This window comes from Dipodomys merriami, unplaced genomic scaffold (genome assembly GCF_024711535.1).
Source record: "Dipodomys merriami isolate MVZ:Mamm:240054 unplaced genomic scaffold, mDipMer1.0.p SCAF_1, whole genome shotgun sequence".
Classification (NCBI taxonomy): Eukaryota; Metazoa; Chordata; class Mammalia; order Rodentia; family Heteromyidae; genus Dipodomys; species Dipodomys merriami.
Window position 1 is genome coordinate 46,281,319 of NW_027202270.1, and position 15,015 is coordinate 46,296,333.

A 15,015-nucleotide genomic window follows, 5' to 3' on the forward strand; every position below is an offset into this window, starting at 1 on the left:
AAATCCTGTCAAATAGGTTAGTACAGTCTCCTGAAATGAAATAACTGGTTTTAGGTGGGCACCAGTGGCTCATACCTATAATCATAGCTATTCAGGAGGCTGAAATCTGAGAATCATGTTCAAAGCCAACTTGGGTGGGAAAGTCTGTGAGACTTATCTCCATCTTTTTCTGTGATTACAGAAAAAGCCAGAAGTGAAGCTGTGGTTCAAGTGGTAGAGTGCTAGCCTTGAGCAAAAGGAGCTCAGGAACAGCACCCAGGCTTAGAGGTCAAACCCCAGAACCAGGGGGAAAAAGAAAAAGAAATCTCTGCTTTTATATTATTATTTTAGTAACAAATCTTCACAATAACCACAACACATTATATATATATGCATATATACATATACATATACATATATATATACACACACACACACACACACACACACACACACACACACACACACACACACATTCTTAGGACAAGTCTAGAATTACAGAATGAAGGCATTCACAGGTTGAAGTAGGCACTTGTCCATGTCATGATTAGTTCTGAGGGCCACATTCATGGCACTGATGAACACCCCATACAATTGTATCTACCTAGCAATGGCATCTGTAACAGTGTCTATGCCCCCATAAGATGTAGATGCGTGGATAAATAATCAAGTCCACACCTGAGGTAAAGAGAATGAGTTCAGAGGAAAGGTTGAACAACGTAAGTATGGGATGTTTTGGACATAATTAGTGTTAACTGTACTAATCAAAGACGAAACTTGGCATTGAATACTATTTGGCAGGTTCTAGTGGCTAAAATTAAGTAGTCTTTTTTACTTCCCCTGCTTTTCACCCATAGATGATCTCTAAACCCTTTATTTTTCAAGTTTCGATTTTCTTCATCGACTGATATTTGGCTGATGTTGGTGGGAACTTTATCTGCTATACTCCATGGATTCGCCCAGCCAGGCATGATTACTGTTTTTAGTATACTGACAGACCTTTTTATTAATTATGACATTGAAATTCAAGAACTCAGTATCCCAGGAAAAGCATGTGTGAATAACACCATTGTGTGGATCAACAGCTCCTTCAACGAAAATGTTACAAGTGGAACACAGTGTGGGTAGGTTATTATTATTATTTTTAAATTTTGTTTCTCATAAATTATCAGGTATGTAAAGGGGACATTAATGTCTGAGGTGGAATGGTACATAAAATTTCTAGCATTTCTAGAAATTTCTCTGCTCTGAGGTGCTTTCCATCTTACAAAGTTTTCAAATCTTAACAGAAGTAGGAGTTGGCATTGCTTACTGACTACAGCTCCAACATTTAATCACCTGGTTAACTAGAGACTTGAACATGACATTGTCAATGCTTCACATCACTACGAAGAGGATTGGTCAAGTTTATTTGAGTCTCATAGACAAGAGCTCCTTCTATTTCCAACCGAGTCCCTGCTGCCCCTTAGATTTGTGCCTGTGTCAATGAATCCCGTGGTCCCAAGCTTTCTCTTTATAATGGGAGCTTCAGAGTCACAGGCCACAGTTGGCAGGTCAGTTTCCAGGCAAGCGTAGTGTGGGGTTGTGAACAAAATGTAACTGGGCAGGAAGAGCCAGAAGTTGGGCAGGCACACTACTACTATTCTCTTTGTGAGAAGTCTGAAGGTCCACCTTGTAATCCGTGAGTCTGGCTGATACGCTGGCTGACTCACTGTCATAGCAGAGATTCTGCAGCCTGTCTCGTGCTGCCTCATGTTTAGAACAAGCTTATTTGCATATGCAAATCCTCATATTTAGGTCCAAGAATCCAGAGCAAGTTACATCCTGGTGAGAACGATACTTGGAAAGTCTCCCTCAAATGAATTGATGCCTTACATTCTGAAATTTTTCTGCAGGTTTGTTTCAGGCTATGATTAGGGCTCTCTAAGTCATTGATACTCTCCCATCAATCATCTACTTGGAATGTGTTTTTAAATTTTTTTTAAATTCACTCATTCAATGAAAACTTGTTGAACACCAACTAAGTAGCAGGAAGTCGTAGGAGCATGAGGGCACAGTGACCTTCAGAATGGTGATCTTTGTCTTGGTAGAGCTTAGGTCTAATCAGTCATTATTCAATCAACGCTCATTCATAAATAGGAAATACAAACTCATAGGTTCTTGATGAAAGAAAAGCAAGGGTAACATACAGCATGCAGAATTACTCCTTACAAATTAACAAACCAACTGATTAGAAATAGCTTTGTCATTTACTAAATATGTATTTTTCTTCTTTAAACTTAGAAGTTTCTTTTTGTCTACAGACTCAAAGCAGCTTTAATGAAAGAGAATTCAGTAACTGTCATTTTAAGCCCTTCATTTCTGCTGGAGGACAGAATGGTATAACCATTAGGTTAGAATGGTAAAACCACAAAATATAAAACTAATCACTCTCCTCATGCATGATGTAAATTAGCTGAGATAATTAATAATATTTATGAAAATAATTTATTCAAGAGAGAATTCTTATATCTTGTCATGCCTTAAAACTGTGAAAATAAATGATAGGTCAAAAATCAATGTGTTTCTGGGATATTAGGTGCTCATGAATATTTGTTAGGTGAATTAAGGAGCATATTCTTCTTCAGTGTTTACTTTTTTGAATGCTTAGTATTCTGATATTTATTTAGAATAGGATACCTAGCAAGTTTTTAAAATATGTTTTTATTGTAAAAATATTGTACACAGGGGTTACAGTTACATGAGTAAGCTAATGAGTACATTTCCTATTGAGCATTGTTACCTCCTCTGTTTTTTTCCCCTACCATCCCTACCCTCTCCATCTCCCCAACTCCTCCCTTCCCCCTCCCAAGTTGTAAAGTTTATTTTCAACATAGTGTTTTGTATACCTCATTGTTACAATAGGTCAACCTGTATCTATCTTTATTTCAGCATTTTGTTATTTCCCTTCCCCTCCCCCAATTAGAAAAATGTTATATTTCACATATCTCTTTTACTCTGTTGGATGGAACTTTTAAGCTATATTTTTAGAAATGGTTCTCAATGAATAACACTGATAAGAATTGTAGAACATCAGTCTTCATGATTAGCTTATCAGAACTTCTGCTCAAAATAGTCAAATAAACCAAAAAAAGTAAATGAAAGAAGATAATACAATAGACAATTAAAATATTACAATGCAAGTTTCTTTCATCCAATTAGAATAGAAACAGAAGCCACAAAACCTTTCGTCAGATTAATTGTGGAAAGGTCATGCTATAATTTCTGTAATGTTCTATTGATCACCAGCTGTGTTACAGTTTGGAAGGGGACTATATAGGAATGTGAGGAGCAGGAGACAGGAATCTTTGGGTGTCACTTGGAGGCTGACTACTTCTGCTATCAGGAGCTATCAGGGGTCTGTACTTGCTCTGCATATGAACATATCAAACCAGAAATCGAAGGCTATGCATTTAGCTGGATCTCATTCTCTTTTCCTAGTAATATGAACTTAGCTTATACATGAAAGTGCTACATTGAAGTTAGGTATTTTATAGCCATGCACTTTATGTAAAGCAGTTGTATTGAGATACAAGTCATATACCACAAGGTTCACCCACTTAAAAGTGTGCAACACAATGGTTTGTAAGCTATCCATTGCGTTGTTCGCCCATTGCCACAATCAACTTTAGAATATTTTCATTAGAAAAACAATAAATCTTTCACCTTTTATTTGTTACTCCGGGATTCCCCATTCCCCTCATCCCTAGGCAATAGTAGCCTCTGAATTCAGATTTCCTTATTCTGTACATTTTATTCAAAAGGACTCATATAATACATAACCCTTTACCCTTATTTCTTTATTTTAGAGTAATGTTTTTGAAGTTTTTCTGTGTTTATACATGCACCAGAATTTCATTTTTAAATATATGAGTAATATTTCATTACATGGATACATATTTATTTATTCTTTCATTGGTTGTTGGATATTTCAGTAGTTTCCATTTTGAGGCTATTACAAATAATGCTGTTGTGAACATTTGTGTCCAAATTTTTGTGTGAACACATTGCTATTTCTCTAAATTTGTAGATCGTAATGGAATTGGTGGGCCGTGTGGTAACTAGATTTCTCATTGGTTTGAGGAACTGCAGACTGTTTGTCAAAATGCTGTACATTGCATTTTCCCTGGTAATGTATGAGGATGTTCATCCTCAGAGACAGTGTTCATGGTTAGCTTTATTTTGATAGTAGACTAGTAAGCTAGATAATGGCTTCTGAATGTCTGAACTCTAATTCCTGAGCTCTTTGACTATTTTCTTATATGGAAAAAGTCTATGCAGATGTAATCAACTTAAGTATCTTGGGAGAGAGAAAGTGATTCTGGCAGGTGAGCTCTCATAGTTGCTTTTTTATTTTTTTCAGAGCTGAGGACTGAACTCAGGGCCTTGTGCTCACCAGGCAGGTGCTCTTCCGCTGAGCTAAACTCCCAGCCCCTCATAGTTGCTTTTAACCAGGACAGTTACCCAGAGGGAGGCAGAGGGAAATCTGACAGTAGAGAGAAGAGGCAAGGTGACTATAGAGGAAGAGACTGGAATTATGTTTTCCTTGGACCTGCCTATTCTAAACCCTGTGCCACAGCAGGAAAGCTTTGTTGTAAAAATACACACACACACACACACACACACACACACACACACACACACACACACACACACACACACACACCTGCAATGTGTTTGCCATCAATTTTGCATTGTTCTGCTGAGGGACGCTACATGGGCTGTAGTCCACAGTAAGATATGTCTAATAAACTGTTCCCACTTACCTTCTTATGGGAAGATAACACACATATTTTCTAGGGTTACCCCAAGATGGAGAAGTCAAAAAGCTGGTTTAGATGACTAAAGCATTGACAGGAAGCTTCTCAATATCCAGCACACTGCTCTCTATCAGTGTCCTTTCAGACAAGCCTGTTCATCTTGTGAAAGCCTTTCGTTACCTATGTTTGATCTCTCACTGCATATGTGTAAGCAAAAGGGGCAAGTGGATTGAGGACCAAGCAATTGTTTAGGGTCCCTTCTAGCAACTGCTGATGAATTGTTTCAAAATCCTGGTATCTATGCCTATAGAAATAAGGGACAGCCATTTGTAAGCAAATGGAAAAACTTGAAAAAAATCTTATGAAGTGAAGTAAGCCAGACTCAAAGAAACATAGGCTTCATGGTTTCACTCATTTGTAATAATTTGTACATGTCTAGGATAGTCCTAGCAGAGGATCACAATAGCTCAATAGCTAGGTACACATGACCATATAAATGATGCTAATCAAAATGAACTCCAGGATATGGAAACAAGAGGTTTTTTTTTTAATGTATTATGTGAAGTCATTTCTTTTATCTTTCATTTTTTTCCCTTGGTTTATCTCCTGTTGTCGCTGCTTTTGATTTTGGTACCCTGTGCCTTGTATATATGTTTATCTGATTTGGGGAAGGGAAAGGGAATAAGAAAATGGTGAAACAAAAGACAAAAGGTGAACCAACACAACAGCGATACTCACAAGACACTATATTAGAAGTGAACAACTTGCTGGGTAGGGAAATGCGGGGGGGGGAGTGGTAGAAAACGAGGGAAGGGTTAATACTGTTTGACAAGAAATATACTCATTGCCTTACTATGTAACTGAGTACATCACTCTGTGTACATCACTTTTACAATAAGATAAAATTAAATTAAAAAATAAGGGGCATATTTGCTGTGGTTGGTACCAGGAGAATTGTTTAAAATTTGATTGGTTTGATTGTAATTGCATAGGTAAAATACTTTATATTTAACAGAAATACATGTTTATTTTAAAATCGTGCTGCATCTACACATGTGATCCTAATTGGCTTGATCCTGCTTATTAGTGTCTTCATTCTCTTCCCTCTTTTGAAGGCTATTGAACATCGAGGAAGAGATGATCAAGTTTGCTGCCATCTATATTGGAATTGGTGTCGCTGTATTTCTGACAGCCTATATTCAAGTTAGTTGCTTTTTCTTTTTACCTTAGATCAACGTCTGGGCTCATAAACATTACAAAGAAACCCAAAGTGTGGCCCTTAGCTTTGAAGCTGGCTATTCAGAAGCTCTATGAATCACAGTTGTATTTCCAGAGTATAGGTGAAAATGGGCAGGCCTATCTTCTCAGGTCATAACTGGAAAGACTACAAGCTTGGAAATGCACAGCTGTAGGAATGTCTGTGGAGGGAAGCCAAGTAGATCAGAGAAAGCCAAGTGCAAGGCAAGTGAAGGCAAAGGAAACAACATACACTTTCCTTTTTCTCTTCTATCGTTGAAGTTACCAAACGGTATTCCAGTCCAAGTTTTGTAATCTACATATTCCTGAATTTAGTGATAGAAAAACTGAGGTTACTTAACCCTTACTGAGGAAGAAGAATATTTCAGTTTTGCTGCCTTCTGTAAAAACAAAAAGTAATGAAACACCCCTCCCCATTATTTTTTCAAGAATTCTAGTTAATGTCAGTTGTCAAGAAAAGTGAATCTACTTTTCTCATTGTGAATCTGTGGATTTTCACGACAGAGTTATTTATGTTAGTTATGGGAAATCTAGCTGCAGATTTGATTCCCTGCTTGTGTCATAGTGATTGTCTGGCAATTTCTGAAAATTGTCATCACCTGCAAACTATGCACGAGTGCTTATCAACAGGCCTCTAGCTTGATAAGGTCCAAAAGTTACGTGCCTACTTACATGTCAGAGCTGGCTCCTAACTCAGATGTCTGGCCATGTTCCAAAGTTGTTCTGCTCACCTTCACTATGAATTAGCAGCAGGTACAGTGTCTTCACACCTTATTTCCCAAGAAGAGGCATTTTGTGAATTATTTCCCTTCCATTTGCAACCATGGAAAATATTATTGTTCTGAACATCAAAATGCTAAATGCTCGTTTGTCCATTTCCAGATTTGCTTTTGGGTAATAGCTGGAGCTCGCCAGGTTCAGAAAATGAGAAAAGTTTACTTTAGGAGGATAATGAAAATGGAAATTGGATGGTTTGACTGTAATTCTGTGGGAGGGCTGAATACAAGATTCTCTGAGTAAGTAACCAATAAAACAATGTTCTAATGTGTCCTTTTTTTCTTTGGTAACAATACTTTTGTTTCTAACTAAGTAACACATTAAAAACATTTTCAGTTAGATTGGTTTTGTCCCTTATGTTGGACTTTTATAGGTAGTGTAACTCTGTGATAGGCAATGCCTCTTATATGGTTGTTAAAAACTGAAAACTAAGGTACTATAATTTGGTTATACATCTTTAATTATAATAATATAAACAAAATATTATGAAAGAGAATTTCATTATCTTGTTAAGTGAGATAAGATCAGCTCACGTGGAAGCTGTATAATATATGAGGAAGCTGGATCTAAATAAAAATATGTCGTGATTTTAAAAGAAAGGTCGGTTGGGGTGGGGAAATCAGCAGATGAGGAGGGAAGGAGAGGGTGATATGTGTAGGGGGATAAATATTATAGAAATAAATTGTGTACATGCAAACAGTGTAATGAAACCCACAAAGGAGACCTTGGTGTAAAAATGCTGAATAATTTGCCTTAAGAACTTATATTTGAATTCAGAGATTCTGGCTCCAGAATCTGTGTGTTTAGTTACTTGTCTCTTTCCCATTAACAGAATTCAGTAATCACACCGACCCCCCCCCTCCACACACACACCCACTCAGCCTCCCCTCCACACACACATTGCTGCTATGGAAACATGGGAGGGAAGACATGACTTCTTCCTGGGGATTATCCAAGGTTTATGACTGAGTATGTATGTGAATAAAGCCTTGTGACTGACAGGACTTAACAGTTGTGAAGAAAGCATAAAGTGCTCTTCAGACAAACCCAGGATTATTAGCTCTGAGAAAGAGAGAAACAAGATGGTTTAAAGTTGAATGACTATTAGCTGGGAAAAATTTAACTGGCTAGGAGGAAAGGCTTGATAACAACTCCACCATGTTGAGGATTTTTTTTTTTTTTTTTTTTTTTGTCGGTCGTGGGGCTTGAACTCTGGGCCTGGGCGCTGTCCCTCAGCTCTTCAGCTCAAGGCGAGCGCTCTACCACTTGAGCTACAGCGCCACTTCCGGTTTTCTGGTGGTTTATTGGAGATAGGAGTCTCAGGGTCTCTCCTGCCCGGGCTGGCTTTGAACCGCGATCCTCAGATCTCAGCCTCCTGAGTAGCTAGGATTACAGGCGTGAGCCACCAGCGCCCGGCTCATGTTGAGGATTTTTCATGATTTAGAAGCTGTGATGTTACTCAAGGGTGATGGTGTAACCAAGATGGGGATGCTTAAGAAGGACAGAGGGAAATGACCCCACGTGACATTTGAACTAACCAAATTCAGCTGTGTGATCGAACTTCTTTTTTCTTAGTGATGTTGATAAAATCAACGAGGCTATTGCTGATCAATTGGCCATTTTCATTCAGCGCATGTCCTCAGCCATCTGTTGCTTCCTGCTGGGATTTTACAGGGGTTGGAAACTGACCTTGGTGATTATTTCTGTCAGCCCTCTCATTGGGATTGGAGCAGGCATTCTTGGCCTGGTAAGAGTATCTTTGGGTTTCTTTTCATGGGAAGACATTAGTATTCACAAACAGCCCCAAAACATGAGGCTTGCTTTTCTTCTCCTGAGCATGTTTAGTTAATATAATTGCCACTGTTTTTATTTATTCTGTTTTATCCCCCAGGATCAATCAACATTGAGATGGTTTTTATCTTTCATTCTGTTAATATGGCTGATTATATTTATTGATTTGCTCATGTTAAATAACTCTTGCATCCCAGGGATAAACCCCACTTGAGCCTGGGGAATGGCCCTTTAAATGGATTGAATTTTGTCAAATGCCTTTGCAGTATCTATTGAGATGATAGTATATGGATTAAGGAGGTAACTATTATTTTATTCACCACAAACTTTATTGAACAGCTACACTTTGTCAGGTAATTTTAAGAGTTTCACATTCCTTAGTTCTAATCCTCACTGTCTCTGAGCTTTTTTCACTCAAGGCTAGTGTTCTAACACTGAGCCACAGTGCCACTTCCAGTTTTCTGGTGGCTAATTAGAGATAAGATTCTCAAGGACTTTCCTTTCCAGGCTGGCTTAGAGCCTCAATCCTCAGATCTCAGCCTCCTGAGTAGGTAGGATGACAGCTGTAAGCCACCAGAGCCTGGCACTAAAGAGATTAAAATTTTTTTAAATTATTTAAAAATGGCTGTACAATGACATTTCAATTTGAAATGTCATTACAGCTGTTTTTCCTACTATATGCTTTCTCACTATGCTTTACTGGACCCTTATTTTCTCCTGAGGGGTATGAAATGTTCTGCAAACGTTTGGTCCAGTTTCTTTTGTTCCCCCTGCCCCCAAATACATGTAATCTCTTTCTTCAAAGATATAATACATACCTTTCAACAGATTCTATGCCACATTTTCTGCATGTGGCCGCCCAGTTTTCCCAGCACCAGTGGTTGAAGAGGCTGTGTTTCTTCCATTGTATGTCTTTGGCTCCTTTGTCAAATATCAGCTGACTGTAGGCATGTGGATTTATTTCTGGATCTTCTATTCTATTCCGTTGGTCTTTGGGTCTTGTGCCAGTACCATGCTGTCTTTGTTATTATGGCTCTGTAGTAGAGTTTGAAGTTCGGCATGGATATCCCTTCCATATTGTCTTTATTCCCTAGAATTGTTTTGGTTATTCTAGGTCTTTTGTTGTTCCATATAAATTTTTGGACTGTATGAAAAATATTTAAATATTAAAAAATCCAAGTCTAGTTTTAGAAAAAATAACTTGTTCACTGTTGGGCAAAAAAGTCTTGTCTTTTCACATAATAAAATTAGATTAAACTTCAACAGTTGAGTCAAAGGGACAGAATATTTACCTAAAGGTTTCTCCTTTGGAACTATTACCTGCTAAATTGTGCTTCTGCATATCCTGATCTTCTTTCTCAATTATACTCCAACTATACTGCTTACATGGGCCTCCAGTCCTGGTCTCTGGTGTTCAGCTACAGATTTTATAGTAACTCTTGGCTGGTAGTAATGCAATAGGACCTAATTTGACTTGGGAACCTCATTCTACACAAACACTTCAGTGTTATAGAATGACCTATCAGGGACTTGCTGTGTGAAAAGTTTTTGAGACTCTCATTGGAGTCTCATGAATTAGACTGAACATGATCAAACTTGAACGAGTTCCCCTCCCCCTCTGGTATTACAGTAAGAATCTATTGTTACATCAAACCATGCCACATCCTTACTTCTGTTAAATGAATCACTGAATGACAGACTGCCTGACCTAAAATATTTTCTTTTCTTTTTCTTGATTTTAGAGTGTGTCTAAATTTACAGACCTTGAGTTGAAGGCCTATGCTAAAGCAGGATCTATAGCTGATGAAGTTATTTCATCTATACGAACGGTGGCTGCTTTTGGTGGTGAACAAAAAGAGGTTAGAAGGTTAGTTAAATGGAATGTCACTTTTACTGGATTTCACCAACCAGCATAATTCTCTGACTTTTCCTCATTTTGTCCCTCATGGTTTATAGAGTGAGCATTGCTCAAAAGATGACCAAATAGAGTAATTTGGATTGCTCAAAGTACTACAAGAAGTCCAAGACTTAAGCCATGGGTTTTTGACGATATTGCAGTTTGTGAATTTTAGAAAACTAATGTAGGTTAGACATTTGTTTCAAACTCTGTTAATATATCTGCTCACATATTGTACCTCATGCCTATTTTTAAAGTTGGTTGCTGCCATTAAAGTTAAACCTCTATAGGCACTACAACAGATAACGCAGAAATGCAAATGATCAAAAGTGACTACTGTTTTCAATTATATGTCAACAAATTAAATAGCTATATTTGGGTAATTTTCTAGAAACATGCAACCTACCAAGACAGAATAAGGAAAAAATAGAAAAGCTGAACAGAAAAATAGTAAGAAGAGGATCAGTAAGCAAAGTCTCTTATCAAAGAAAAGCTCAGGACCCACAGGCTTTATTGCTGAGCTCTACTAAACTTTTAAAGAAGAATTAGTAGGAATTCTTAAAAAATTCTTCCCAGAAGATTGAAGAGGAGAGGATCTTCAAATTCATTTTAAGGATAAAGATATAGTTTAGTTGTCAAGTGTGCATGCCTAACATGCCCTTGGTTTGATCTTCATCACTGCAAAAACAAATGGCAAAACAAACAAGGAAAAACTTATAATACCAGCAATCCTGTTCCCAAATCAGATAAAGACATCACAAAACTCGATGATCATCTCAACAGATGCTGAAATTGTATTCAACAAAATTCAACATCCATGCATGATGCAAACTCTGAACACATTAGATATAAAGGAATATATCTTAATACAATAAAGACTATTTATAGTGTATATATGACTATCATACAGATAATTAGACTAATCAGTGTGAAAGTGTTTTCTCTATGATTAGGAAAAACACAGGTTCAGCCACTCTTGCCACTTCTACTCAGAATAGGACTGCAAGTCTCATTGAACAACCAGTCAAGAGAAAGCAATGAAGGCATTTAAGTCAGATGGTAAGAAGTTAAATAGTCTCTGCTTTCAAGTAGTATATTGCATATAAAAACCTTGAAGATTTTACCAATGATATGTAATATGTAATAAATTCAGCAAAGGTCCATGATACAAAATCAATACAGAGAAATTAGTAGCATTACTATTCACTAAAGATGAGCTATCAGATAAAGAAATCAAGAAAATAATCATATTTACAATAGATTCACAAACACTTAGGAACAAATTTAACAAAGGAGTAGAAAGACTACCTGTATACTTCAGGTACAAAACGTTCATGGACAAAGTTGAAGAGGACACAAATGAATAGAAAGATACCTTGTATTTATGGATTTTTAAAAAATGAACTTATTAAAATTTCAATGTTCAACAAAACAATCTACATGCTCAATGTAGTCTTTACCAAAATTCTGATATTTTCCATAGAAATAGGAAAAAAATCCTGACACTTTTATGCAATTACAGATGACCCCAAATAGCAAAAGCAATCCTGAACAACAGGAAGAAAGTTGGAAGAATTTTACAGTCTATCTCAAAATTTACTACATAGATTTCTATAGCAATCAAAACAGCATTCAGGCATAAAAACAGAAAAATGAACAAATGGAGAAAAGAAAATAGAGTCTAGAAAGAAATTCACACCTTTTTAATCATTTGGTTTTTTGGCTAGGATGCCAAGATTACACAATGAGGAAAAGATAGTCTCTTTGATGAATGGTGTTGAGAAAACTGGATGTCCACATACAGAAGAATAAAATTATATCCTTACTTCACTCCATATACAAAATCCAACTATTTTAAGTTAAAGGTTTACATGTAAAACAGGAGACTATAAACAACTAGAAGAAAATAAAGGGGAAATGCTCTGGGACATTAGGTTGTGAACGTATTTGTTTGGATAAGACCCCAAAAGCACAAAAGGCAGAAATAGACTAATAGGATCATACCAAACTAAAATGCTACTACACAGAAAAGGAAACAACCAACAGAGTAAGAACAGAAGCTATAGCACGGAAGAAAACATATAAAAACTGTATTTGGCAAAGGGTTGATATGAAGAATATATAGGGAACTTAGAGCACACAACAGCAAAATAAATAATAAAAATAAATGAATAAATAAATAAAACCTCCAAAACAAAAAACCACACCCAAATAATCTAAATATAGGCAATTAGACCTATGTTTCAGAAAAGAAGATATACAAGTGGTCAGCAAGTATAAGAAAAATTGCTCAACATCACTCATCATCAGGGAAATGCAAGCCAAAATCACAATGCAATGCCACCTTACCTTAGAAAGAATGATTATTAGGAAGAAGGCAAATGATAGCAAATGCTTATAAGGATGTAGAGGAAAGGGAACCTTTCTACATCGTTAGTGGGAATGTAAATTAGACAGAAATTATGAAAAACAGCATGGACATTGCTCCAAAATTAACAACTAGAACTACTCTATGATCCAACAACTCCCCTGAGTGGGTGGGTGGGCTGATGTAGATGAGTTGGTATGAATGCTAGAAATACCCAGATAATCTGACCTGCTTATTTGAAGACAGTTGCATTATTTTCTGATAGAAAATGGTATGTCATATAATAGAAACAAACAACTAGTCCTAGATCCCTTATGTGCAGATATTAATGTGAAAAAGTAAATTTTCTGGAGGCAGAGTTGCTCCACTGTTACACTCATACAAGCTGTGGTCAATTTATGATACTTGTATAACTAAGACTTTTGTCAACATTCCATTGTCAGGTTCAAACAAATACTAGACAGAGGTTATTGTGGATTCCTATCTCAAAGGCTGCCTTGTGTTTGGGGTGACTTTGGAATTATTGAGTAAAACCACTGCACTGTGGCTATTTAAACATCTTAACTTGAACTGCTCAAATGATATTGGAATTTGTCTCAAATGTTTTCTCTTCACAGGTATGAGAAGAATCTAGTGTTTGCCCAGACCTGGGGAGTTAGGAAAGGGATGGTGATAGGCTTCTTTACAGGGTACATGTGGTGTCTCATCTTCTTGTGTTATGCACTGGCTTTCTGGTATGGCTCCAAACTTGTCCTGGTTGAAGAGGAATACACACCAGGAACCCTTATCCAGGTACTTAGATCTTCCTGACTTACATGTAACATTTCTTTCTGGATCTCAGAAGGGGATTCCACATGAGGCTTCTTGCCTAGTGTTAGAGGACAGTCAGTATCAATGATTTGATGGAGTCCATTTGTGGTGAAGACCAGCAATTTGATGATTTCCAATTCACTGAAGATCTATATTATTTTTAGCTACAAGACACTAATTTTTCAGTAGATCCTGAAAGATAATATACCATAAGAATGGAAAGTCAGAGATCTCTCAGCCAAACATACATGGGTTACATAACCCAGCCTAACAATCATGTAGGACATTGCCTAATGAACGTGTTTATGAAGTGTAATGAGTTGCTGCAGCCTAAAGTCAGTCAGACCTTCCACTGAATAGGTAATATAAGCTTACTTTCCTACTCAGTTGTGCTATGCCCTATGATTGATTGCTAATGACATAGATACTTTTAATGGTCAGAGTCCTTTCAGTTATTCATGCAATTGAATGTCATGTTTCCAGATGCATCCAAAATGCAGGGATTCAATAGTGAACAAAAGAAATGTTTTTTTCCCTGCTGATGTTTATAGTTTGGTAGAGAAGACAAGCAATAGTTAAACAATTGTGTAAATGCAGATAGTGATAGGATTTCAACTGGAGGATGGGGAACCTTGGTAGTAAATAGTAGGGTCACCAGGTGTACCCAGAGCCAGGAAACTTCTCCTAATCCCTTGGCCAAGTCCTATCCTCCTTGGCTTGTGGCCTCCTCCACATGCAGCAGCTGAATGGTACCATAGCACCCTCCTAGTTCACCCTTCCATGTTCATTAGCCTCCCAATACTCTTCCATGGCATCTGGGCTTTTCCTCCAGAGCACTTGTATCTCATAGGACACTTGTAGTCTTTTCTACCTTCTGATGGTAACGTCTATGAGGTTAAGGAGATCAAAAATAATTTTTTAATTTGCTATTTCAAGGACATAGGAAATAGATTTATATTAAATAATTTTTTTCAGACAGGGTCTCCCTTTGCAACCCATAATAGTCTAAAACTCTTGTTTCTCCTGCCTCAGTCTCTTGAGAGCTGGGATTATGGGCATGCTCACCAAGCCCTGCCATGTCAGATTCTTGAAGAGAATGCTTTGGCTGAGTATCCTGGGTGACATAGACAAACAGTGAAAGATATCAACAGCTATGTGCCATAAATTTGCTAGCTAAAAGCTTCCAATTTAAGATCCAGTGTTTTCATTAGATCTAAGAAAAACAGAATACTGTTTTGATTTGCAAATAGAAATTGTTACTACTGGCTAAACTATAACCATTTTAAACTATTTTATGAGATACCAGAATACTTTGTGTTTAGCAATACTGGGATTTG

General features: G+C 37.1%; 1 protein-coding gene across 6 annotated transcripts in view; it reads left to right on the plus strand.

Moving 5' to 3' along the window:
- Abcb11 (ATP binding cassette subfamily B member 11) overlaps nucleotides 1-15,015 on the plus strand; it is a 105,714-nt gene that overhangs the window by 37,694 nt on the left and 53,005 nt on the right. For all 6 annotated transcript variants that reach the window (XM_070021436.1, XM_070021470.1, XM_070021454.1 and 3 more), the window contains 6 exons: nucleotides 865-1,103; nucleotides 5,894-5,981; nucleotides 6,918-7,051; nucleotides 8,388-8,559; nucleotides 10,346-10,470; nucleotides 13,486-13,660. In XM_070021436.1, coding sequence (XP_069877537.1) covers nucleotides 865-1,103; nucleotides 5,894-5,981; nucleotides 6,918-7,051; nucleotides 8,388-8,559; nucleotides 10,346-10,470; nucleotides 13,486-13,660 — 933 coding nt within the window. The remainder of the gene's footprint in view (nucleotides 1-864; nucleotides 1,104-5,893; nucleotides 5,982-6,917; nucleotides 7,052-8,387; nucleotides 8,560-10,345; nucleotides 10,471-13,485; nucleotides 13,661-15,015) is intronic.